Genomic DNA, 27,201 nt, shown 5'->3' with positions numbered 1-27,201 from the left:
ATGGGCCGTGTCCTCTCAGTCTGTGAATCAACAGAGACCCTTCCTTCCTTCCTTCCTTCCTTCCTTCCTTCCTTCCTTCCTTCCTTCCTTCCTTCCTTCCTTCCTAAGTTGTTTCCTGTGTTCAATCTCAGCAACGAAGAAAGAAAGCACCTCAGGCAGCAAGGCAAAGGGACTCAACACAGTGATAAGAGCGACTTCGTGGTATCAGTAAAACCTGATTGGATATTGCAAACCCCACAAAATATCATTGACAGATGGTGGAGAAAAGGTGCTTAATACAGCCTTCTCCCCCACATTTCAAAAGCGAAAAGCCTCTCAAATAAGCAAGAGCACACGAGCGACAACGCTTTGGATAGATGTGTGCTGTTAAATGGCCCTGCAAATTCCCTAAAAGGTCAGGCATCGAGGTCACTTGGGAAGCACAGCAACCTCGCCTGCAGTCCTACGGTGTCTCACTCTCTGCCATCCAGTACAGCAGTCATGCCACTTGCTTAAATTAATTGAAACAAAGTAAGATGAAATTTTTATTTCCTCTATTGCATTAGCCTAACAACTACATGCTAAATTATGGGCCACATCTTGGAACTACTCTATCAACTAAGTAAGTTTCCTGAACAGAGCTGAATTTTGTTTTCTATTGTTTTGCCTGTAATCCAGACTGGCCTGGGGCTCATCGTGAAGCCACAGCTGGCCTCCGACCTGCAATTCTCCTGCCTCAGCTTCCTGAGTACTGGGATTAGGCATGTGGTACCATGACAATTTAGTCATGTTTCTCTTTTCCTTAAAGTCCTTCTGCATGGAAGGAAGTCACGGTTGACGGGTTTGTTTCTTTTCCGTTTTTCTTTTTTCTATTTCTGGTTAGAAGACTTCTAGCAAATCTATTACAATTATGACTGGAAAACGCATTCTTGTTGCAGAGAATACGACAAAGACTCTCTAAGAAGTGACCTCACAATCTTCTGTAGTTCTGAGCCATCACATTTAGTTTCTACTCCAACCCAGGAAGTAGGATGAGGCTGGGTGTGGAGGAGTGTATTATCCCAACAAGAGCCCATGCTTCTCACCTGTACACAGTGTGGGGAACATACACTTCCCGTATCGGAAATTCCAAAACCTCCTTGTGCAGACGTGTCCGGTTTTCAGGAAAGGGTTTGACAGGCAGCATCTCAGGTGTCAGGCAGCAGTTCATCACATCAGGAGCTGGGGATACCTCCAGCCTAAGAGAGCCTAGAGCAAGTCACGGAGAGGGGAATATTTACTGATATCTGTCATGTCAAGAAGGAACTCATGATTACTGAGCTGGGTTCCTTTCAGGAGAATAAGGGTAAGCTGTGGGACTGTGTGTGTTTTGGGGATCCCAGATATTTTCCTATACCTTGGGGGAAAAGTCTGTTATGCTACATTTTGAAATTAACATTTTATGAAATGAAAGTAAGGAACTATAAAACGAGTAGGAATAGACTAGAACAGTGGCTCTCCACTAGGAATATCTAGAACAGTGGCTCTCTACTAGGAATATCTAGAACAGTGGCTCCCCACTAGGAATGTCTAGAACGGTGGCTCCCCACTAGGAATATCTAGAACGGTGGCTCCCCACTAGGAATATCTAGAACGGTGGCTCTCCACTAGGAATATCTAGAACGGTGGCTCTCCACTAGGAATATCTAGAACAGTGGCTCTCCACTAGGAATAGACTAGAACAGTGGTTGTTCACCTGTGAATTGGACCCTTTTAAGGGGACTGCATACCAGATATTTATATTACAATTCATAATAGTAACAAAATTACAGTTATGAAGTACCAATAAAATAATTTTATGGTTGGGGTTCTCCACAAGATGAGGAATGTATTAAAGGGGCGCAGCATTAGGAAGGTTGAGAACCACTGAACTACAAGGTCCAGTCCAGATCTACTGTACCACAGTTATATATGTTGAACAAACAAACACCCACGACTTCCTGGTATTGGTAGTAATAAAAATCGATGGACTTTGGGTTGAGTTCTCTGGCTTCCAAAGATACTATAGGAATAAAATACGGGCTGTTGCTTGAGGATTAGGAAGTCTCTTCAACTGCCAAAGCATCCAGCTCTCTATTTATTTATTATTTGTTTTTGGTTTTTGGTTTTTCGAGACAGGGTTTCCATGTAGCTTTGGAACCTGTCCTGGAACTAGTTCTTGTAGACCAGGTTGGCCTTGAACTCACAGAGATATGCCTACCTCTGCCTCCCAAGTGCTGGGATTAAAGGCATGCGCCACCAACGCCCAGCTCCAGCTTTTTTTTTAAATATTAGATTTCCATATATTTTGTGTGATAAAGGGCTGGTGATCTGTTCAAACAATTATGGGATTATTTGAGAGACCAAATCTAAAGCATACTTTTGTTTCAGAATATATCCTTTTTATGAATGAAAAAATATTAATAGATTTGTCAAAAATCCAGAGCAATTTAGATTCTTAACTTCAAATGCAAAAATCTATATTGCCCTTGGCAGCTTAATAAATTAAAGTATTAAACAAGAAATGTCAACCACAGATTGACATTTGGGCACAGTTCAAGAGTGTGCCATAGTTAGCTTCTGTTGACAACTTGACACAGACCGAGAGTCACCTGGTAAGTGGGAACCTCAAAAGAAGAATTGCCAGGATCAGACTAGCCTATGGCCACATCTGTGAGGTATTTTTTTTTTTTTGATTGCCAATTAGTGTGTGAGAGCACACCCCATTGAGGGCAGTAACACCCTTAGGCAGGTGGGCCTAAGCTGTAGAAGAAAGGCAGCTGAACATGATCCTGGAAGCAAGCCAGTAAGCAGCATTCTTCCATGGTCTCAACTCCCGAATCCAGGATCCTCTTGAGCAACCAGCCTGGCTTCCCTCGGTGATGGACTACTGTGCGGAGGAACAAAGCCCAGAGAGCCCCTTCCTACTCCCAGCTGCCTCTGACGAGTGTTTTATCATAACAACAGAAGCAAACCAGAATGGAGAGGCTCAAGAGAGCACACCTGGGATGGACTTGACTCTCCGCTGTAAGGATGAAGATCTCTTGTAGTCAGCTAAAAACTTGAACAAGTCTTCATCACTAAGGCGATCTCCCTCCTGCCAAGAGATGCAGGGTTAGTGGGGAGGCTGCTGACTCCCGGACTGGGAGCCAGCCATTTCCAAGACTACCCCCACCCCCAAAAGTCACTCTTTTAATTATTGTTTTGTTTATTCCTTCTCTATTTTTTTATTTTCTCCTCCGTACCTCTCTCCTTCCTTGATTCTTTTCTCTTTCCTGAGATAGAGTCCCACCAGGTAACTGAAGCTGACCTCCAACTTGCAACCCTCCTGTCTCATTCTCCTGAGTACCACCATACCTGGCTTATGTGTTTTATTCTAACGAGTCCTTCATAGAAATTAATGTGGCAGGTAAGCCTGAAATCACTAAGTTCAACTACCACTGTGCAGTGTTCTTCGCAGCTGGCATTGCTGAAGGCAGAGCTTCCGCTGTTTTCCTAGGCAGCTGTCTGGCTTGGAGGAACCAAGGTCACAGGCATCTGCCTTGTAATGTCAACCAACTGAAACTCCATTTAGTCCCTGAAATAATGCCGACTGCACTTCCTCCTTCAGAGATACGAAGAGGGAAAAAGCATCTTCATTGTCTCCACCTTTATCTTGAATAGGGAAGGCAGGTATAAGCCCCAACATCTACACGCCCACCATGGGACAGATGTCTGGTCAGGGGCACATCTGCATGGCCTCTAATCCCTGCAACAACTCAGCTGAGCAGATGATGCTAATTAACTTCTCTCATCACCCATTATGCTACTCCTTTGGACACTAACATCCTCACTAATACAAGACCAACTCAGTGGTGCTGTAACAGACAGATACCTGCTTGAAGAAGGTGTTGATGGCCAAGGTGGTGCCTTTGAAATTGGACCCAACTCCATTTTCCTCCAAGGAGAGGGATCGCTCAGAAGGCCTCCTGGATTGGGACAAACTCCTCCGCTCACCCGTAGAGTTTTTCCCTTTAAGGAGAACAATTGTCATTATAACAAGTTGGAACACACACCAGTTACTACTGAACCCAGCCGTCCTTGAGAATGCAATTTTACCTACACAGTGCTCAACCTTTCTTAACCCCCCCTCCTGATGTTCTCAACACTCTTAGGAGAGAGGACCCTAGAGCTACTTCCTGCTGGAGAACAGAGATGGCCAGATGTCACCCTGCCGGAGTTTGGAACTCAACCAGTCCAGGGTCTGCTGCTAGGCTGTTGAGTCACCCCAGTGTTTGCCTAGCTTTTCCCCTTGCATTCCGCTGGGGAGCACACACGCTCACCCATCCCTGAAGGCACTGGGGACTCAAACCAGCTTGGGTACATTCAGGATCTCATCTGCCTCTGTTCTAGTGTGGACCAGGTACCAGAAATGCCTTGACTGACCTTTCCAATGGGAACGAGACAGGGTGGAGGCTCTCAAACTCTATTGCTTCCTCATTTTTTGTTTCTTCTGAAGAGACAGCTTGAAACTCTGTGTCTTTTACTCTTTGAAGTCTAGGCTGTCTGTTACAAACAGTCCATTGTCGGGAAGCACAGCTCTTTAACAGTCGCTCACGCCTAATTCTCACACTGACGCTGAATGAGAGGACCGGACCTTCTACCTAAACGCCACGAAGGCAGGTTTCTGGTTAGAATCAGCTTCAGTGCTCAAGTTAAACTATCCCTTAGGCCTAACTGACATCTTGGCAAGTCCTCCGCCCGAATGACTTGGGCATGCCGCATAAGCCTTCTGAGTTCCCCACACTTTCAAATACATCAATAAATAGAACAGGCGTCTTAAAGAAACTGGATGTGAAGGTCAAAGGGGGTGAAGTTTACTGGCAATTGGAAGGAATGCAGGAGTTCTGACTGGTGATTGTACACCTACGGTAACTCCAGGAGAGCAGCAGCAGGAACAGTCACCCTGGCCTCCACCCGGCAAAGAGCAGCATTTCAGAAGTGGCAAGAGCAAAGGAATATAGGAAACATCCAAAGGTAGACTCAAATGCTTGCTAAATGCAAAAGTGTTTAGGAAAACAGAAACTCCACCACAGGTCTATTGAAAACTAAAATCACTTGGACACTTCCACCCTTAATTGTAGAAGCCACTGGTTCACTTTTATGGAGAGGTAACTCTGAAATAAGTAAGAAATACTGGTTACCTGCTCACCTTTGGTACTTATTCTCATTGGCAAAATAGACTTTAGGAGACCAGAAATTTTGCTGAGAAGTCTGAGTTTTGCTTTTCTGAGCTTGTTTGCTGACCCTTTCCCGTGGGAGCCAACCACAGCTCCTTTGTTTAACACACTGTGGCGCTCACCACTTGTCCTCGTTATTTTCCAGCACTTTAATATTTGAGATGGGAAGGTTACTGAAAATTAACATTTTTTTCTTTCTATTGGCTTTTGAAGACAGGGTTTCTCTGTGTAGCTTTGGAGCCTGTCCTGGAACTTGCTCTGTAGATTAGGCTGTCCTTGAATTCACAGAGATCCGCCTGCCTCTGTCTCTCAAATGCTGGGATTAAAGCCATGCACCTGGCCAAAAATTAACCTTTTAAAGCTTTAAAACTCCACCCAAAGTTCTTACTATAAATGTATGTTTAAGGATCCATAAATGCTCACAATAATTGATTAGGAGAGCACTGATCAAACACATGCCGTTCAGTTCTCTATTTACGATCTTCCTCTCACCTACCTCCACACTCTCTGTTCGCCTGAGTCCTTACGAATGAGCAGATAACCACAAAGCTGGGAAATGGGAGCCCTGTACTTCCCGTTGCAGATGGAGATCTTACCAGCCACAGGCTCCACGTCAGTGTTCTCTCTTTCAAGGGTGGAGACGTTGAAGAAGCTTGCTAAGCTAATGGGGGCCCAGGCAAAGGGCATCCGGTATTTCCCTAGACGTTGGCAGAAGGATTCAGCTTGAAGTTTTAGTTTTTCAACCTTTTCTTTACTCTGGAGGAAGAGGGGAAGAGACAGATGAAACAAACAAACGTCAGCACCAAGTCAACCGCCTTAGGGACGCCGACGCCGACGACAACAACAACAACAACAACAACAACAACAACACTGAGCGGGGTGGGAGGGGTGGACGCAGCTACAGGGAGGCAACAGGAAAGCAACAGCTTAGACTGAAAGTCTAGCTACCAAGGAAGCAAAGGCTACCGAAGGAAGAAACTTTTTAAAAGGACATCAATCAGTTAGCAGACGACATTTTCTGCTATGAAGACATGCCCTAGGATTGTTACACTAGCCAACATGCAAACACTTCATTTACCCAGATAATTTGGAATCTCCTGAGAAAAACTTGGGAAAGAAATGCTAGTATGTCATCTACCAAAGCCCAAGAGAATCTGCTTCACAAAAGCTGTCTTGCAATTCTAAAAAAATCCTTACTAACAATGTCATTGTTGTTGACAGTTCTTCCAAGGAATTCTTCCTAAATTCGTACTCACAGATTTTAAAATGCAAATATCTGTTTTTATTTAGTTCAACCAATTTTTTGTTTGAAGGTAACAAGATAAGTTCTAAAAGGGCCACATTTTAAAAACCATCGTGGGAACTTGGGCAAATTGGTACTGGGAAAAGTCTTATTCATGGCTTTATGACCTATCATGTGCTAATTAATTTATGATGAGCAGAAGCTGCAGCTGGTCCTCAACTGCTAATCTGCATAAGACAATACCCTGTGCTCTTGAGGAAAGCCAGAATTCTTGCCCTCTTCTGCTTGTGGGGCTTTGGCGATGCTCCCAAACTGTGTGTAGCCAGAGCCTTGGAACCAAGGCAACAGGTGTAGCTAGGTGTGAGCCAGAGTTCACACTGGCACGTGCATCGTTAGTGTGTTCAATCATGTTTTTTTTTTTTTTTTAATTATTATCAGGTCAGTAACTGGTTTCTCTTTCCTCTCTCATGAAAATATAATTTACTCATGTTTCAGATGGGAAATATAATAGTCTAACACTATTAACTATTCTGTGAGACACTTTGGAAATTTGTTCATCCTAAGATGTCACCAGTACTTAGATGACCGTACCTTTCCACCATCACTTTCTTTGATGACCATGTAGGGTTCTGCGCAGTCTGCAATCTCCCCCTGCTGAAGGACCTTTTCAATCTAGCAACAAAAATAATATTAAAACAAAACGAGTGAGCTATATTCATATAATGGGATCCATGCAACCATAAAATCATGTTTCATGATAATATTTGGTGACATAGGGTGTTTATTACATATGCGCTTCAATGTTAATATACAAAAATATACTGTGGAGTTGGAGGTTGGTGGTACACATTTTTAATCTCAGTACTCAGAAAGCAGAGGCAGGCAGATCTCTGAGTTTGAGGCCAGCCTAGTCTACAGAGCAAGTTTCAGGACAGCCAGGGCTACACAGAGAAACCCTGTCTCAAAACAAACAAAGCAATAAGTGTGTGTGTGTGTGTGTGTGTGTGTAGTGTGTAGACTACCACAGAATTTCAGAGGAGAACAAGGAACAAGACATATTAAAAAGATGATAACAGCAAATGGTAACATGATGGTAAATTTTTATATGATGGGATTATGTGTTTTTTATTTCCTTCCTATTGCTGATTAGAAGTTTCTATTTTAAACATTTGTATATCCACAATAAAAAATGCAATAAAAATTATTTTATAAAACAAAACCCAGGAGACACATGTAGGAAGTGAAAAGCTCATTTTCTTAATTATTGCTTACAAAGTAAAAAAAAGATATGGTCTCTGTAAGTCAGGCTGGGAACTAAAACCTTCCACAAAATGAATAAATGAACAGAATAAATCATCTATAATTGTGCCCTTGTATTTCCCGATGGGGCTGCTTCTCTGGATTTAACAGACAGAAGGAAATGTCTTGAGATGGGTGTCTTCTCATTCTGCTAATGAGTGCTAGCCCTACCAAGCATCTGTTTCTATTTTCCTTTAAGTTAAGGTGTTGACAATCAATTGTCATAAATATGGGCACTGTGTTTAGGGGAAAGAAAGAGAGAAATTTCTGATGTTCTAATTCTTTATTCAGAGAAAATGTAAGTGACCTTAGGGGCTAAGACTTAGCCCATTAGCCTGTGTCATTAGTTGAGACTCCCGAAGAAGGAATCTGGTCAACATATGCCAAGGGCACATTCTTAATAGGCACCATTATAAGTGAGGCAGAAACTATTCAAATCTGAATATCCGACTGACGGAGGTGTGTTCAATGGAGTTTCAGGGCAAGTGGCACAAAGCTGTTCAATAAACAACAACTTCAGTGGGTAGGCCCAGTAGAGAGTCTCTTTTTACAAAAGAGTTGTTTAAAAGTCCATCCCATTGCCAGCAGCATAAGAAAGGCTGGTTCTGAGAAATTAAACCCACTGGAAACACGGGTGAAAGGACTTGAACCAGAAACTGACCAGTGTTCCCGACCACCACCGGCATTCATTCATTCTTGATTCAAAAAGTCTGCATTATGTTAGCTGCTGGGGAGAATAGCTGTGAACACAAGAAACATGGCTCCTCTTCTCCCAAAACTTACAACCAGGATCCCACAGAACAAATGGAAGAATTTGTTTGGAAGTCCGTGAATTCAAAAAATGAAAATGTGGTCTTGTCTCTTGGTAGTGGAGCATACCTTTAATCCCAGCACTCAGCAGGCAGAGGCAGGTGGATCACTATGGTCTACAGAGTGAGTTCTAGGACAGTCAAGGATACACAGAGAAACCCTGACTTGAAAAACCAAACAACACTAACAAAACACAAGGTCTTTAACGTAAATCTTGAGTAGAGATTAAGACTCTTTCAAGGTTGGCATTGGAGCCCAGTGGCAGAGCCCTTGCTTTCCATGTACAAGACTGTGGATTCCACACCCAGCACCACAGGGAGAAAGGAAGGAGGGAACGAGGAAAGAAGGGATAGAGAGAAGAAGAAAAGCGTTCGGGTAAGAATCTTTCAGTAGGGACTCTGCAGCAGGGAATGGACATGCCTTGGCTTTATTTGAAACCCTTGGAAAGGCTCCTCAAAATCTAGAACCAAGAGAGTCTAGGTCTTGCTGCATTGGGCCACAGTGACTTTACGAGAACTTTGTCTGATATGAGCACCTCATGTATGGTCCTTCCTGGCTGATGTGTAGTTGTGTGAACTAGAACATGTGAGTCTTCATGCGTCTAGGCATATTAGAAACAACTGACTTGGGCAGCTGAGGAGAGGGTGCCAGAAATGTCCAGATCCTATTGCCATACTCATGAATATCTTGCATATCACCATAGAACCTTCACCTGGCATTGGATGGAGAAAATGACAGAGCCCCACATAGGAGCACCGGACTGAGCTCCCAAAGTTCTGATGAGGAGTGGATGGAGAGAGATAATGAGAAAGAAAGTCAGAACCATGAGGGATGCGTTCACCCACTGAGACGGCAGGACAGAACTAATGGGAGACCACCAAGTCCTCTTGGAATGGGACTGATGGAACATGTGACCAAATCGGACTCTCTGAGGGTGGCTGATGGTGGAGGCTGACCGAGGAGCCAAGGACAATGGCGATGGGCTTGGTCTCTACGACATGGACGGGCTCTGTGTGAGCCTTGTCAGTTTGGTTACTCACCTTCCTGGACCTGGGGGGAGTTGGGAGGACCTTGGACTCAACATAGTGTAGAGAACCCTGATGGCTGTTTGGCCTCAAGAGGGAGGGAGTGGGGGTGGGGGTGGAGGGGAGGGGAGGGAAGGGGGAGGAGGAGGGGAGGAGATGGCAATTTTTAATAAAAAATAAATAAACTGGAAAAAAAAAAAGAAACAGCTGAGAGTTTCAAGGTAAAGAGGCTACTTTCCAATGTACTTATTAAACCAGGAGAGGTGGGTGTAATGCCCACCTTATCAATTTTTAAACATCTTTTAAAGCTTGAGGTTCACACTCATCCTCACTTGTGGAACAAGTCCTTTCACACACTCAAAATCCCGAACTAAACCTTTAAGCCTGGAACAATATCTCACCATAATATATGTGATAGCTGAACCAACCTACTTAAGATCTTGATGTTCACCTTGAGAACAAAAATAAAGTGAGAAGCCCCTTCTTCATCACATGACATCTACCTGGGCTGTCTAAATATTACAACACCATTTACTATGTATTTGAGGGAAAGCAGCTATAATGATGATCTTACAAGACAAACAGGCACCAAACAAAGAATGCTTTCTAGTGTAGATCTAAATTTCTTAATATATCTAGATACCTTAGAATGTGTTCGTTACTGTCAAGTCAGTATACCTACCTCTACATTCAAAAATCTGAGAACACATGTAGTCAGTGGTAGCAACCAACAGATTTCCACTATTAGGTAATTACTGTAGATAAATAAAAATCAAGGACAGATGCAAATAAAATTAGCTCTAGAACTAGTGTGGTTTTGTTGGTTGCCCATTGAAAGAATTGTATATTTAACAACAGATCGGTCATAGCTGAAATTAAGCTTCCTTATATGTCGAATTCAGTGCCACAGTGAGAAGCATGGGGAGGTTACAACAATAGCAACAGACACTATTCTTAACAAAAAAAATATTTTATCATTTTCTTTTTTGTCAATTCCTAGAGATGAAATCCCAGGCCTGGTACCTGCTAGGCTAGTGGTACCAAGTCATCTGAGATCCTTGAGGTATACTTTCCAGTCCCAGCCATGGATTTTAAACTTTCAGAACCTTAGACAGGTTCCTTCAGGCTATAGTCATCGTTGTGAAATAATATAAAGGAAGTACCCTCCAAGCTGCCTGAATTCTTAGGAATCGATAGCCACTACTATCAGATCACATGGGAATCCAAGTGATATAGGCACAGGATACCAAGCTAAATGTTCCAAATACAAAAGTCTGATGGTCCATGAGATCAGACGCCTGGGTTTACTTGTGTTGAACTATTTACAAATTTTTGCCTGAGAGAGTCAACAAGTGAACCTACTTGGCTGGAGATGGTTAAATGCCCAATGTTTGTTATCAGATTCAAACTAATCACTTGAACACGTAGGGAAGAGCTCTGGTCTATTAAAATCTTCTCATATGGTCAGTCTCCAGTGAAGTGTAGTCTATTTATACTGTGAAGTCTATGAATAAGGGCCCCACAGATCTTGACTCTCACTGGACACGTGCTCTGTGATAACAGACAGAGTGAGGGCTGGGAAGTGCACCCACATCTCAAGCAGTCTGTCAGAGGCCAGACTGGGGATGCTGCCCTGTGGGACCTAGAGAAACATGAACACCACAGGGAGACTGTCTGAGAGCTCTCGTTCCTTCCATCATGACAACCTTCCACACCAGGATGGCTGAGGGTGATTGCCTTAGTTAGGAAGGGCCGGGCTTTATCAGTAGCTGCAACAACTCATTCTCTACAGCACAGATGAGGAACCGAGTCTCAGGAAGCTTGAGTCACAGAAGACCACAAAGTTTCTGACAGCACAATCAGGATAGCAACCTAGGGCTGTAAGACCTCCAACCCCGGTCTCTCTGGTGTCCAAACAGAAGTTACTGGAAAGGGAAGAACTGCCGAGAAGGAAACAACCCAACCTCACAGACAACGTAACAACAACATGAACGTCAGAACATGCGGCGTGGACTGTGCGTAATTACCTTGACGACCAGGTAGATGTCTGAGGAGGGATAGGTGACAGAGAACACTGCAGACCTTGCCTGACTCGATGGGTCAACTGAGGGTGTGTGAGCTCGCAGGAACCCTTTGAACTGGTCAGAGTTCAGGTCACAATGGAAATTTTCTGAGATCTGTAAATGAGCAGCAATGGGAGCAGTAAGTCAGAGCTGTTCTAGTCTTGGTCTAAAGGTACTACAACAGTGAACAGTCACCCAGGCTTAAAGGGACAGAAACCTGGTGATGGGGCCTTAGAACCTGTGCTTGATCCTGTGTTCCAGATGATTCTGTGCACATGAAAATCTGAGAATTGCTGTTTTATTTATGTATTTATATACTTATTTATTTATGTGCACATACATGTGAGAGTGTGAGTACCTGTGTATAGAGACAGAAGCTAGAAAAGTGTTAACATCCCCTTTCATCATTCATTGCCTATTCCTTCAAGACAAGATCACCCTTGAACCACGTGTGGGTGCGTGCACACGTGCGTGCGTAAGCACATGCACACACATAGACTAGAAGCCAACAATCTTCTGTCTCCACCTGCCTCAGAGCTGGGGTTCCAAGTGTTTGTGGGGAACCTGGCTTGTTATGAATGCTGGGATCTGAAGTCCAGTCCTCATCACTTCCGTGCAAGTGCTCTTACCTGCTAAGCCAGCCCTCCAGTCCTGAGAACTGCTGCTTAAACCAACTGAGACCTAATTTTTTTATTTATTTTACTTTATGTGTATAGGCATTTTGTCTGAATGTATGTCTGTGTACCATGTGCATTCAATGCCCATGGAGGCCAGAAAAGGACATCAGATCTCTTGGGACTGGAGTTACAGATGGTTGTGAGCCACCATGTGGGTGCTGGGAACTGAGGCCCTCTGAAAAAGCAGCTGGTGCTCTTAACCACGGGGCCATCTCTCCAGCCCCCAAGACCTGCTTGTTTTGACACCTATCATGTTGTTCCAGAGCTTCACATTTCCTTCAGTGCAGCCAGCTACAGGAGAAGAATGGCAGAAGTATGACTGTCATCCTATTGGGGTTACAAATGTCTAAACTACAGAACATCAAAAACCTCAAGGAGGAAACTGGGGCCACTGAATTCTTTCAATGGAAAAATAGTTTATAGTTGGTGATATCTTCACCATGCAATGAATCTATCAATTAAGATATCTCAATTTAGATATTTGCTACACATGGCATCTGCCATTCACAATGAACCCATTTAGTTCTCCCCCCTTCCGTGTGTGTGTGTGTCTGTGTGTCTGTGTTTTTGTTTTGGTTGTGTGTGTGTGTGTGTGTGTGACATGCAGAAGAAAGAGAAGGATGCTCTTTTGCCTTCTACTTTATTGCCTTAAGACAGGATTTTCACTTAACTGGAAGCTCACAGGTTCAGCTAGACATGCTGGTCAATGAGCTCTTAGAATCAGTCAGTATCTTCCCCTAAATGCTGGGGATTCAGGAACATGCAGTCATACCTGGCTTTTCATGTGCATGCTAAGGATTCAAACTCAGGTCCTCGTGTTTGTATAGCAAGAGCTCCTACCCAGAGTCATCTCCTGTCCCCACAGCAAACTGATTTCACAGTACAGAAAACTCCAGGAAAAATAATCGTGAATAGCTGAACTTAATAAAAACGACACGTTATTTTGTAAAACCTCAAGTGCTCTCTATTTCTTTCTTTAGTCAAACAGCACTGCCTCTAGCAGGCCTTTCCCTTAAAGATTCTCCGAAGCATGCAATCTATCAATTTCCGGATCAGTTTTTTCTTTTTTCTTTTTTTTTTTAAAAAAAAAAAAAAACAAAAACATGGTAAATAAAGCAAATCTGGAGCTCTCAATGTTTATTTGCTTTCAAATCTGTTGTGCCTACTGGGGCTCAGCAGGGAGCACTTGACACACAAGCATGGTTACTCGTGTTTGAATTCCCAGAACAGCCATAAATGCAAGGTGGGCATAGAGGCCAGGTCTAATTCCAGTATCTGAGAGGTAGAGAGTGGGAATCTCTGAAAGGAGCCAGCTAGCTAGATAAGCCCAGTCAGGAAGCGCTGGGTCCAACTGAGCAATCCTGCCTCCACGAGTAGTATGCAGCAGGATCGGGAAGACACATGACATCAACTTTACACCTTTACACACATGTGTATACATAGATGTGCACATACCTGCAAATACACATACATACTTACCCACATAGCACACACCTCTATAAACATACACACTGATCTATGCAACACACTCCCCCCACATTTACCCATGCAGCACACACCCCTACACACACACACACCTGATGTGCTTTATTGCTACACAGAAGTGAGGTTGAAAACATGAACCCAAAGAATCATGTGGGATGCATGAGATGGGCTCTTGATTTTCATACCTTTTTCCTTTCCTTCACGTCATAGAGGGCAATACTGGCAAACAGTGGCTCGATTTCAATCTCAAACCTGTCAGAGAGAGAGAAAAAAAAATCAACGAGGTTCTAGCCTAGATTAGTTTGAATGTTCTACAAGTGCATGGATATATAAAATCATTTTAAAAAATGTGAACATGATTTCAGGAATATAGGGATAATGTCACCAATGTGAGAAAATACACAGATACTAATGGAAAAATTATGTGAAGTTAATGGAAAATTCCAGATCATTTGAGGTCATGGTGGAGACTACATTCTCTTAAAAATGTTTGCTTAAAAAAATGCAAGAGAGCCGGGCGGTGGTGGCGCACGCCTTTAATCCCAGCACTCGGGAGGCAGAGGCAGGCGGATCTCTGTGAGTTCGAGACCAGCCTGGTCTATAAGAGCTAGCTCCAGGACAGGCTCTAAAGCTGCAGAGAAACCCTGTCTCAAAAAACCAAAAAAAAAAATGCAAGAGAATGAGCTGAATGGAATTTTGGTCTGATCCAAAATACTACTTCATATGCACATCATGTTGGGGACTCATAATCCTAGACAGGTACTTCCCAGCCTAAATAGTGCTTATTCCTCTTGTAGCTGCCATGTTTTAGAGAATAGTCTCTATCTAACAGGCAATGGACTTGCTCACATTCTTCTGCTGATATCAAATCTCTATCATTTGGGGCTAGAAACATGGCCCAGCAGTTAAAGTCAGTTCTGTTCCTGTAGAGAACCCTAGTTTGATTCCCAGAACCAACAACAGGAAATGCACAACCTCCTGTAATCCCCTCCTCTTGCTTCTGCAGGCACCTGGGCTCACATGCACACATAATTAAAAACTAACAAATAAATAAAAAGCTCTAAAGGTCTACTATTCAATTCCAATGAACAAGACTTTTTAGAAAGTTAAAAAGGAAATATGTGTACAGAAATATTCAACCGGGCATATAAAATGCTCTGTTGTATGTATATATATATATATATATATATATATATATATATGATATGTTAAATGAAATAAACCCATCCCAAAAGGGCAAGTACTATCCACTTATGGGATGTATTTATATAGTCAAATTAAAAGCTAGAAGGTAATGCATGGCTATCGGGAGATGGGAGGAGTGGGTCATGGGGACTAGTGTTGAGTTCTGCTCTGGAAAGATAGAAACATCTAGAAATAAGTGGTGGTGATGGTTGCATAAAAATGTTCTTGCACTCAGCACCACTGAACTGCACTTCAAAAATGTGGACTTTGTTACATGCATTTATCACACACACTGCAAATACCTATTCTTACTCTTTCTCCTGTTGGAAAAATAGCATTTCTTTCAGCTTTTCGAGATGGGAGTCTTGCTATGTAGCTCAAGCTGGCCCTAGAAACTACTGTGATCCCCCTGCCTCTGCCTCTTCAGTGCTGGAATTACAGGCATGATGCAACATGCCTGGCAGGAAACAGAACTTTGATTAAGGGTCTGCTGTGCTGAGTATGTCTCCACGTCTCCTGGCAGGGCCACCCTGCACTTAAGCATGTACTCTGTGACAGGCAAGGGGTCTGAGCACTGCCGTGTGATAGATTGGTACTGAGCATTAGGTTCTTGTGGACTAGGGAAGAGAAAAGTCCACTATGATGCCTTATAGTTCCAGTGTGGTGCAACTCGCACCGCCAACCCCTTTCCTCTTCCCAGTGTGCAGAGACCCATCCTGCTACAGGGAAGGGGGCTGCAGAGAAATGAAGCGACCTGGCAAAGGCCACCAAGCTACTTCAGAGGCAGGTTGTGAGGCTCTCTTTTAAGCAGAGGGCAACGGCTTTTTCTACCATTGTTTTTACAGGTGTGGTCCTCAGACACGTGCATCTGAGACAACTGTGCAGGAGCTCGGTCCACCTGGGACCTACCGGAGCAGAATCCATTGGGGGAGACAGTTATGGGAGGCCTCCCAAACTGTATTAAGACCACTCCTTGGCACGATTTACATTAAATCGTGTACATTAAAGTTCCAGTGCTTAAGAGAGTCCTCTGAATGGAGGTTACTTTATGTATAAAGGCATTAAATTTTAAATTAAAAGATTCCCCTGCCTTAAATACTGTTGTGGGATAATTTGATCGCACTATGACACTTCTGAGACTGCCCAATAAAGTTATACCTAAGCAGGGGGTGGAGCCAGGAACGGAGTGACCAGAATTGGCCATAGAGAAGCCAGAAATTTGAATAGAGAAGACGCACAGGAAGGAAAGGGTGAGGACTGGAGTTTGGACGTCCTCTTGGTTCTGGGATGAGGGAAGAGATGCATCTCTTGTCATGTCTCTAGCCATAAAGCAAGGTCAGCTAGTTGCTACTCAGCCTCTTTGAGCTAGTAGGTTTTCACCCCAGCCTTTAACTTTTGAGTATTATTGATAAATATAACGATAAAGACTAATCTTAACCTACATATCGTGACATAACAGGGCCTTGGCCACAGGACCAGAAGGTCGGCCAGGTCACAGGTGCTGACTGAGGGGCCATGAGGTGGCAGATGATAATTAAAATATTAGTAGATTCATGTGCAGCCACTAATTCGACAGAAAAACATCACAAAGCAGAACAATATTTCATGGTCACTATTTTTTTCTTGCTACTCATAATTTTCAGAATTGGCACCAGTGTGATTTTTTCTGTGTCCTTGATGCTTTATCTATTTCCCCAAATCAAAGCAGGAATGGTGACAGAGACGAAAACACCGTTAGAAATGTCCTCGCTAGTAAACTCTACACTATTATAGATAGAACCTCACAGATCAACACCAATGCTAAAGTGTGTCTTCCATACTGCTGTTAGTTTTACTATTCATATTTTCACATTCAAAGTTTCTAAAATTCCTTTTTTTTCTCCAGTTTGTAGTTAGGACCATTTCTTTGGTTTACCTCTTCTCTCATGGGTGCACAAATATGAATACCACTTAAGTCACTTAAACAGGCCAAGAACATTGGCTATAGACATCAATTCTATTTAATTTCTCCTTTAAGAGCTGGGAAAACATCATTAGAAATGACTTGACGATTCTCATTAGAGAAACTCAAGGGACTCCATATTTTTTAAATAATTCATGTCTGGCTCAGCAGGACAAGTTTCCCAACCTGTGAGAGCAGCTGCTGCAGTTTATGTGCTGGATAAGTCTGGAAGACTTGATGAGAGTCGGCCTTGGGGAAGTTCCTCTAGTCCCAGAGACAAACTCACTGCGTCTAAAGATAGCCAGACTGAGTATATAGTGGGGGTGAGTGTGGCAGACAGTGGTGCAGACTTCCTGAACACAAGTGTATTATGGGGGTGCAGGGAGAAAGTACCAAAGTATTTTACGTATTTCATTCTTTACACTTTCTCACTTATGTACGTTTTGTATTGGCAATATTTTAATGTGCACTACTTTGTGTGCATCTGTGCATTGTCAAGAGTTCACGAACAAGCATGAACTGATTCTAGAGAACTGTTGGCTTCACTGCCAACTTGTGTGCAGACTTCCTAAACCCAAGTATATCATGGGGGTGTGTGGTGATGTTTTGTTTGTAATCTAACAAATAAAGCTTGCCTGAAGATCAGAGTGCAGAGCTAAGCCACTAGTTAGCCATAGAGGTCAGACAGGCAGTGGTGGCACACACCTTTAATCCCAGCACTCAGGAGGCAGAGGCAGACGGATCTCTGTGAGTTCGAGGCCAACCTGGGCTACACTAGATTGATCCAGTCTAAAAGAGAAACAGAGCCAGGCAGTGGTAGCGCAGACCTTTAATCCCAATACTTAGGAGTCACATGCATTTAATCCCAACACTAGGGAGGTGGAGACAGGAAGGGATACGGCTGAGCAGAGAGAGGAATATAAGGCAGGAGGAGACAGGAGTGCATTGCATTCAGTCTGTGGATTCCTAGAGACAGGATACCCAATTCGGTCTGAGGATTCAATAGAGGTAAGGACTAGTGGCTGGCTACTCTGCTTCTCTGAACTTTCAGCATTTACCCTTATATCTGACTCCAGGATTTTATTATTAAGACCAATTAAAATTTGTACAATGGGGTGAGTATGGAGACAGCAGTGCAGATTTCCTGAACACAAATATAACGTAGGGGCAGACAATAGTGCAGACAAAAGGCCCTGACGCCTACTCTAAGGAATTGGCTAAAGGGATAAAACAAAGCCAGCACTGGTCACTGCCTGAGTTGTGGAGCAAAACCAGGGAGATAGCGCATCAGAATCACAGGGCAGGCCACCTGGTCTAATGTCTAATCACAAACGGTAAACTATGGAAGCGAGCCTCACACTGACCAGAAGATAGATGGCCCTAACCATGTGTGAAAAATAGTGAAGGGAACCCTGATGGCTCTTTGGCCTGGAGAAGGAGGGAGTGGGGGTATGGGTGGAAGGGAGGGGAGGGAAGGGGGAGGAGGAGGTGAGGAGATGGAAATTTTTAATAAAAAAATGAGGAAAAAAAAGAACAATGCCAAAAAAATACTTGGCTTATGTACTCTTTACAGTAGGAAACCAGGTCTTTGCTCATGCTAAGCACACGTTCTACCACCGAGGTACATCTCCTATATCCTCAAAAAATGTCTGTGATTTGAAAAAGTGGAAGAGCTAGTCTCTGGAGCAGTCTGTGGAGACGAAGAGCGGCTTGCAGGCACTCTGGGGGAGCATGCAGGCACTGGGGTGCATGAAGAAAGTACTGAAGTATTTTACTTATTTTATTCTTTACACTTTCTCATTTATGTACATTTTGTAAAGACAATATTTTACTATGCAATATTTTGTTCACGAGCATGCATTGTCATGAGTTTATGAACCAGCACGACCTGATTCTAGAGCACTGGCGGCTTCACCGCTCTTTTTTTTTTTTTTGGTTTTTCGAGACAGGGTTTCTCTGCAGCTTTAGAGCCTGTCCTGGAACTAGCTCTTGTAGACCAGGCTGGTCTCGAACTCACAGAGATCCGCCTGCCTCTGCCTCCCAAGTGCTGGGATTAAAGGCGTGCGCCACTGCTGCCCGGCTTCACCGCTATTTTTATAATTTCACTTGATTTATTTGTGGTGTTAGGAAACTGTGCAGGATAATTTTATGTCAATTTGACACAGACTGAAAGGAGAGAATGGGGGCCACCCCTCAGCGGGTGGTTCTGGTTTTTGTAAGGAAACAGACTGAGCAAACCATGGGGAGAAAGCTAGCAAGCAGTACCCCTCCACAGACTCAGCATCAGCTCCTGCCTCCAGTATCTTACCCTGTTTGGGTTCCCTCCCTGATCTCCTTCACTGATGTACTATGGATGTGGAAACATAAGCCAAATCAACCATTTCCTTTCCATCTTGCTTTTGTGCATGGTGTTTCATCACAGCAATAGTAACCCAATTTAAGACAGGGATCAAACTGAGGGTCTCAAATTTACACATGCTAGGCAAATATTCCGCCTAGTTACACCTCCAACCCATAGCTGTTTCTCTTAATGAAAAAAAAAATGAACAATTACCTTATATGCCTAACTTTTCTAGACACCTGTGCTTTCCATATCTTAGAAGATAGGTTGTCAAAGGATTGGCACAAATAGAACCAGGTCTAGTCAACTGTAAGCTCTACTCTTTCCATTACCCCAGTGCTCCCTCTACTGGGAGAACCTTCCTGACTCCCGGGCTGATGATGCAGGTATCATTTTATGGAAAGAGCAAAGTGGCCATCAGAGCAGTAGTCTGATACTTACTTCAGAGTCAGCACCTTGACCAGTATCCTGTTGCCCAGATGTTCTTTAGGACACTCGGGTACCGGACGTATTTCCACAGCATCCTCCTGTCATCGATCACATGGTAAAGAACTCGTTAGCAACTTTCCACAGGGCTTTGATGTTGACCAAAAGCCAGGGGAGGAGGGGCTGCTCTCCTTGTCCCTGCTTTAGTTCTAGCGGCAGAATAATGCTCTGTCTTGGGAAGGGAGTTTGCCATCCGTCCCTCAACATTCAAAGCCAGCATGTACACCAAACATTTCCTCCTCTCAGAAAAGGAACACTTAAGAGAAAGAGACTGGGGGAGGGAGGGAAGGAGGGAGGGAGGAAGGAAGGAAGGAAGGAAGGAAGGAAGGAAGGAAGGAAGGAAGGAAGGAAAGAAATGCAAACATGGCTGTGGCTTAGTAACATCTATCAGACAGCATTGTAAAAACTTACAGTTCTAGTCTGCTTCTCCTTCCAAATACACAATCAAAACAATTCTCTTCCCAGCTTTTTTTTTTTAATTTATATTTTCTCTACGTGTTTGTCAGGGTGTACCCAGGTTGATGATCCAAGTGGTGGGCTCACTACCATTCCTCCCTCCCTCCTCCCAGCCCCACCCTTCCTCCCCACCCCACAGCTCCCATTGCTGAGGTCCCAGGTGGCATCTGGCTGGTGGAACTGCTGACTTCCCTGCAGAGAAGGTGAGCTGGACTCCCAAAGAGCAAGCTGGGACTTTCAAGATTACCAGAGCAGATACATCTGCAGGGAAGACCCACTTATTAGGAAAAAACACCACACTTATGTGTTTCTAACAGTAGCTTTGGTTTGAATTAGAACTTTTGGAATATTCTCTGAGATAAGCTCTGGTTGAGGAAAGTTTAAACACACAGAGAAGCAGATGGACTAATAAAGCGAACCACTGTTTATGAACACCTGACATCAACAATTTCAGCTCAGGCCACCCGCTTTTGTCTGTATGCCCCTTGCCAGTTCCCCACACTTAATGCGGAATGATTTAACAGCAAAGAGTTATCCCACACATAATATACTTTCATCTGCAAGTATTTTAGTACACATGGGGACTTTCAAAAACATCAATAATAACATTGACCTAAAAACTAACTACAATTCCCAACTGTCACTATTAGTTTGGATCAGTCTGTAAATCAGGATCTAAGCAAGGTTCATATTCATATCTTACTTTTGGATGATGTGTTTCCTAGGCTTCCTGTATGTGAATGTATTGAGGCTTCACATTTATCAGAAATACAGAATAAAACCCAGTAGCAGAAGGGAGAAATGAGACGCTTTAATGGATTCCTGAGGTTTTCATCATCCTGGGATGTATATGTGTTTATGTGTATCTATGTCTGTATATATGCATATGTATGTGACTTTATACATGTATGTGGCTTATGTGTGTGTATATGTGTGTGCATATGAGTTTGCGCATATATGGGTGTATGTGTGTGTATACTATAGGTGTATGTGTGTATAGTATAGGTGTATGTGTAAACGTTTATATGTGTGTATATGTTTTTATGTGTATGTGTGTATATGTGTACATATGAGTGTGTGTGTAAGAGAAGAGAAGGAGGGAGAAAGAAAGCATGATAGTCTTCCATTTGTTGATCCCAACAGCCAACTGAACATTTGACTTCCTGGGATTTGTTTATGAGAGCCAGTGAGGACCCGCTTCCTCTTTCTAAAATCTTTAGTTGGGTTCCATCACTTGTAGCCAATATATTATGCAGCGAACTCCGCAGTGGTGTGGGATGGAATGAGGGCATCTTAGGGCTTAACACAGGAGATGCCTGTCACAAAAAGGGTTGGAATCAGGAAAGGGCTAACATGCTAAAACTTGGCAGCTGACTCCTACTTTGGCCTTTTCTACAGACTATTAAAATTTCAACAAAAGGATTTGCCCTTCTAATGTTCTTTACTGGGAAATAAAAGAGGTAACATAAAATAATCTTATTAGTATGCCATTAAAAAAGTCAGCAGACAGAACTCACCTCTGTTCCATAGGACTTTTTTGGCTAAGGTTCAAACGACAAGCACAAACATGATTTCTTTGAGAAAAGCTTCAAAACATTAAAGGGCTGGTGTAGAGGCTCTCGGGAATTTCACACATTCCAGTTTACAAGTAGCTAGCAAGGTAATTACAGCATTCCTCGCCTCTCAATAAGAGCAGGCCACAGGACCCGAGCTAAGATTAACTGTCAGCCCCCATCTGAATTCCTGCATTGTCTCGAAAACCATAAAACAAAGATCCTACAAAACAGTTTATGGGCCATTCTTTGAGTCAAGTCAGACTGGAAATCCTCCCATTCAATCCAGGGAGACTCTGATGGTGAATGTCTGGCGCATCCTGTTCCCTTCCTGTACTTTCTTCTCTCCTCTGATGGCCCCTTTAGTCTCTCTCCTTTCTCCTCTCTCTCTCTGGTGTTTGAGACAGGGTTTCTCTGTGTTAAGCCCTGGCTATCCTGAAACTTGTTCTGTAGACCAGGCCGGTCTTGAACTCACAGAGATCTGTCTACCTCTACGTCCTGAGTGCTGGTACTAAAAGCACGTGCCGCCACTAGCTGGCACTTCAGTCTCTTCTGTTACACTTAGCATCCTCATCATGGAGATGAACATAAGAGGAGAAAGCAAAGGCCAAATGTGATCTTTTAGTCCCTTCTTAAAAAAATTTTTTTGTGGATTTTTGTTTTGTTTTTCTTTGTTTCTGTTTTTGTTTTTCTAGACAGGGTTTCTCTGTGTAAAAGCTCTAGCTGTCTTGGAACTCGCTCTGTAGACCAGGCTGGCCTCGAACTCAGAGATCCACCTGTCTCTGCATCCCGAGTGCTGGGATTAAAGGTATGCGCCACCACCGCTCGGCCTAATTTTTTTTTTTTGGTCTTAATGTTGTGAATAAAAGTTGAAAAGTTAGAAGAACTGCGTTCTAAAATACGTCTGTGTTTCAACGGTATGTGCTAGTGACTGGGTTGTCATATACAAGCATGTAAGCAAACATAAAGACTGTTAGGGTCCCTGCTTTATGATCTAGTTCACCTGCTGAACCTTGAACAAATTGCTTAAATATTTCCATCCTTAGTTTCTAATTCAAAATATGGTAATGGTAATACTGCCCACATTCTTCCTAATTTATTTTAAAATAAATACTTAAAATTGATAATAAAATTATCTATATTAATGGGATAAAATGTAATGTTTTATGTATTCATTGTAGGAAGAGCTTATAAATTACCTTGCCATAGCTGGGCGGTGGTGGCGCACGCCTTTAATCCCAGAACTCTGGAGGCAGAGGCAGACGGATCTCTGTGAGTTCAAGACCAGCCTGGTCTACAAGAGCTAGCTCCAGGACAGGCTCTAAAGCTGCAGAGAAACCCTGTCTCGAAAAACCAAAAAAAAAAAATTACCTTGCCAGTTTATTATTTTTTTTGTTTGGTGGTGAGAAAGTTGAGACTATTTTTACTTGTTTTTTGGGGGGGCGGGGGATTTGAGACAAGGTTTCTGTGTAGCTTTGGAGCCTGTCCTGGAACTCTCTCTGTAGACTAGGTTGGCCTCAAACTCAGAGAGATCCACTTGTCTCTGCCTCCCAAGTGCAGGCATTAAAGGTGTGCACTACCACTGCCGAGTCGAGACTATTTTTATTAACAACTTAATATACACTAACTTATCACTAATTGTGGGCATCATACAGTAAAATAAGTCAGTAAAATACAGTGCTCCAGCTTAACTGAAACTTTTTATCTTCTGATCAATCTTTTTCTCCTATCTGTATACCCACAAGTCTTGGTTACTTCCTGTCTATGAAACACTTTTTATACACCCCATATAAGAAAGAAAGATACTTTCTCTCTCTCTCTCTCTATGTGTGTGTGTGTACTTGCCCATGTGGTTCATAGGTCATCATTAGGTGTCTTCCTCACTCCCTTATTTTTGAGTGAAAGTTTTCCCACTGAACCTGGAGCCCCCAGGACCCCTCTATCTCTGCTCTCAGAGCTGGAGTTTCAGATACATGCCACAGTGTGCCGTGTTTATGCAGGTGCTGGCAGTAAGCACTTTACCTAATGAGCATGAGCAGTCTCCCCTGGCCTTGAGATACTCACTGATTTATTTAATGGTGAGCAATCCTTTTTTCAATTTATCAGATTGCTCTCTAATTTTTCCACTTATTTATATTTTGTGTGTGCTGGGGGCAGGAGGAGGTGGAGGTCAGAGAACAACCTTTGGGAGTTGATTCTCTCACTCAGTGTGTGGGTTACGAGGACCAAACTCTGTTCATCTGTCTTGGTGACGCGCACCATTGCCCACTGCTCCGTATTTCTGGTCCCAAGAAGCTTTTAATCTGCTTCAGAGCATTTGAGGCTCCACACAAAACTGCAACTAAAATAAGAAACCAAGGTGGCTGGAAAACAAAGATAAGATGAGAGGAGCAACTCTAGCTGGCGGAAATCTGAACTGTGAGGGACCTAAATGGAAGCTGCCATGCGGGCTGGTGGGAATCAGAACTGTGAGGGACCTAAATGTAAGCTACCATGCTGGCTGGTGGGAATCAGAGATGCAACTCTAGGTGAGGAACTCTAAGGGCTTGAGGGACACTTCCCCCTCACATTCTCCTAAGGGTGGGGCTGGATGACGAGCTGGTCACTGTCCTGTACGACACTGCCACAGTGGACTTGATGCTCATCTCCTTCCTGTCGCTTCGTGCTGTCCCCTCAGAGACAAGTGGGAAGTGAATGGGTCCCAGGAGCACAGGGTCAGGGCAGGCTTTGTGACGTCTTGCTTGGTCTGGGGACCAAACCTCAGAGACTTACATCTATAGACAGGTGCATTATCTTTATGCAAAATTTCCCCAAGACTTATTAATTTTTATTGTTTGGGCATGCAGGCTCGTATGTGTGCACCTGGGCATGTGTGTGCCACAAAGGGCATGTGAAGGTCAGAGGGCAACTTTGTGGAGTAAGTTCTCTCCCACCACCTTTATGTGAATCCTGGGGATCAAACTCGGGTCTCCAGGCTTGCAAGGCAAGCACTTTGTCCACTGAGCCATCTCGCCAGCCCCCAGGTCTTGGTTCTTGCAATTGAACCCTCTGTAAAACGTGAACAGCAAAGATAGAGCAGCTAGCTCTTTATCTTTGCCATAACAGCAAGACCTGGATGTGTAGGGGTCCTGACAAGCAAAGATGAAGGCTGAAAACATCGAAACAAGGAGCCGAAACACAGAACACATCCAATGATGGCCACCTCTCACCTCATCTAAAGTGCTCCAGCAAGTGACTATAGGCAATGTCGAAGTTGCTCTGGGCCAACTTCAGTAAATAATAAGGTGGGAAAACAGGATTCTAAAGCTTCATGCACTGGGAACATGTCTGTGATTATCTCTGTCCAGAGTATGTTCAAAGCAGGTATTTCCACGTGCTCACTGGGGCCACTGGGGGGAAAATCTTAACACCAAGCTTTAAGTAATATGTGTTTCTGATGGATTAGTTGTGAAACACATCCCCAGATAACTGGGTGGTTGGCTCTGAGCGAGGCTCTGTATACAGACCCTTGAAATGTTTAGAGGGTTAAAGTGCTATGAAAATTCTAGTTATTGTTATAAGAATCCTATCAGTATGATGATTAGTAAGTGGTTCTGCTATGATACAAGTGTGCCCATGTGAAAAACAGAGTCACATAGTAAGCATCCTGCCAGTCACACACTGCTCCACAGTGGCAGAGGGCAGAAAAGCACACCGATTTTCTATTCTCCCCTACGGGAACCTGCTCCCACCTCGTCCACAGACGGATACAGGGCAAAGAGCTCAGCCTGCCGGTTGGTCTTGCGGGCCTCTTCTTTCTCCTTCTCAAAGTCGTCAGCACTCAGCTGCAGCAGGTTTTCCAGTCGCTCATCAGGCTGCAGGCTGCGGAGGTCGAAGTCACACGTAGTGAGGGGGCCCTTCCCAGACACGTCACACAGCACGTTTAAGCGGCGGGGTCCTGTCTGTTAGAGAAAACAATTGACCTTCATGAGGGTCTAGGGGCACAGATGAGAACTAGGCTCAGGGACAGTTCATGACTGCTAGCTATAGCTGGGGGTCTATAGATCTCAGCTCTCAAGGAGTTTTGTTGGTGGTGGTGGTGGTTTGGTTTGAACAAACTAAGGACTTGCCACAACTGGTCTTGGCTTCCTGGTGGGACTATCCTGAAGTGAGATTCTCTTTCCCTGGAAGGATACATTATTCATCAGTTGGATAAGCCAGTCCTGGGCAAGGATTTGAAATGACACTGTGGTTCCTAAGAAGCCGAGCCTCTTAGGAACCATGTTCACATCTCGGCCTGGAGCCAGACAGAGTTGTGACACGGGGTAGCATGAAAAAGCCTGGACTGTGAACAAGAGGGACCTTTTTCTAATCAACTTCAGAGCCTGGGTTTTGAGGCGAGAAAATGAAATAAACTCTAAGGCGCCTTCAAAAATGCACATATATTATAAAGCTAAGTGTTAAGCTTACAAGTACAAATATATGGGATTGGGGTACACTTAGCCACTACAGCAGAGCCTATCTGAGGCCGGGTGCCTCCCACAAGTAACTAGAGGACTTCAGTAATGGTTAGAGGAGCAAACGCCAACCAAGAAAAACTGCCTTGACCATTCAAGCAACAGCTTACAACTTCAGTGGGAACTCATTCATCTCTGTTTGCTTTCTGACCTATAATGTGAGCCCGAGGGACTAGCACACCATCACTGAAAATGACATGTTTGGATCATTGCTAGCTCTTGTACATTTCTGCTGTATATAGCATAAAATACATGTCAGTCATCTTCTGGCAGAGTTAAGCCCGCTCATACTGTAGTACAACTGTCCTCATTGTCCCTCTTCATGATTCTTTTCATCTTGCAAAACTGAAACTCTACACCCACCAAACAGGAACTCCCTAGACCTCCGCTGTCGCTAGGCAACCACATTTGATGCTCCACTCTTCCACAGTGGATAGCTGGACTGCTTCCATCTTTTGGCTACTTGGAGCAATGCTTCTGTGAACATGGGTGTATACAGCATGGAATCATGAAGTAACTATTTTATGAAAATAATGGCAACGGCAATAATAGTAGCCAGCACTTATTGGGTAGTAGCATTGTTGGCATTAGTGGTATAAGTGGAGCTGGTCGCATTCAAAAATCTTTACACATCCAGACTCTCTCCTCGAGTAGCCTCATGATACTTAGTGCCATCCTTGGTTTCCAGGGAAGAAAACTATGATCCAGAAAGGTTAATGACAGAGCCTGGGGACAGGGAGGTGGTGTGAAGGGATCAATAAGAAAGGTTAGGCAATCTGGCAGCGCCGGCTTTGAACCACCCTGGCTCTCACAGGGAGGGGTCCACCGTAGGTCCCTCCCCCAACTACAGGCCCTTCACTTTTTCCATCTTAATCACTGGGCTTTGGGGTTTCTGTCTGAATACTGATTTCTGAAGACACAAAC

The 27,201-nt window shown here is 43.7% G+C and overlaps 1 protein-coding gene across 3 annotated transcripts in view; it reads right to left on the bottom strand.

Moving 5' to 3' along the window:
- Positions 1-27,201, bottom strand: part of Dock8 (dedicator of cytokinesis 8) — a 203,431-nt gene that overhangs the window by 99,980 nt on the left and 76,250 nt on the right. For all 3 annotated transcript variants that reach the window (XM_038327158.1, XM_038327166.2, XM_038327176.2), the window contains 9 exons: positions 25,513-25,722; positions 19,728-19,813; positions 14,004-14,070; positions 11,621-11,770; positions 7,051-7,131; positions 5,813-5,972; positions 3,872-4,008; positions 3,001-3,094; positions 1,065-1,227 (listed from right to left, as the gene is read on the bottom strand). In XM_038327158.1, the coding sequence (XP_038183086.1) occupies positions 1,065-1,227; positions 3,001-3,094; positions 3,872-4,008; positions 5,813-5,972; positions 7,051-7,131; positions 11,621-11,770; positions 14,004-14,070; positions 19,728-19,813; positions 25,513-25,722 (1,148 nt within the window). The remainder of the gene's footprint in view (positions 1-1,064; positions 1,228-3,000; positions 3,095-3,871; positions 4,009-5,812; positions 5,973-7,050; positions 7,132-11,620; positions 11,771-14,003; positions 14,071-19,727; positions 19,814-25,512; positions 25,723-27,201) is intronic.

This window comes from Arvicola amphibius, chromosome 1 (genome assembly GCF_903992535.2).
Source record: "Arvicola amphibius chromosome 1, mArvAmp1.2, whole genome shotgun sequence".
In the NCBI taxonomy this organism is placed as follows: Eukaryota; Metazoa; Chordata; class Mammalia; order Rodentia; family Cricetidae; genus Arvicola; species Arvicola amphibius.
Note: the sequence above shows the minus strand (reverse complement) of the source record. Positions and strands in the feature narration are given on the sequence as shown.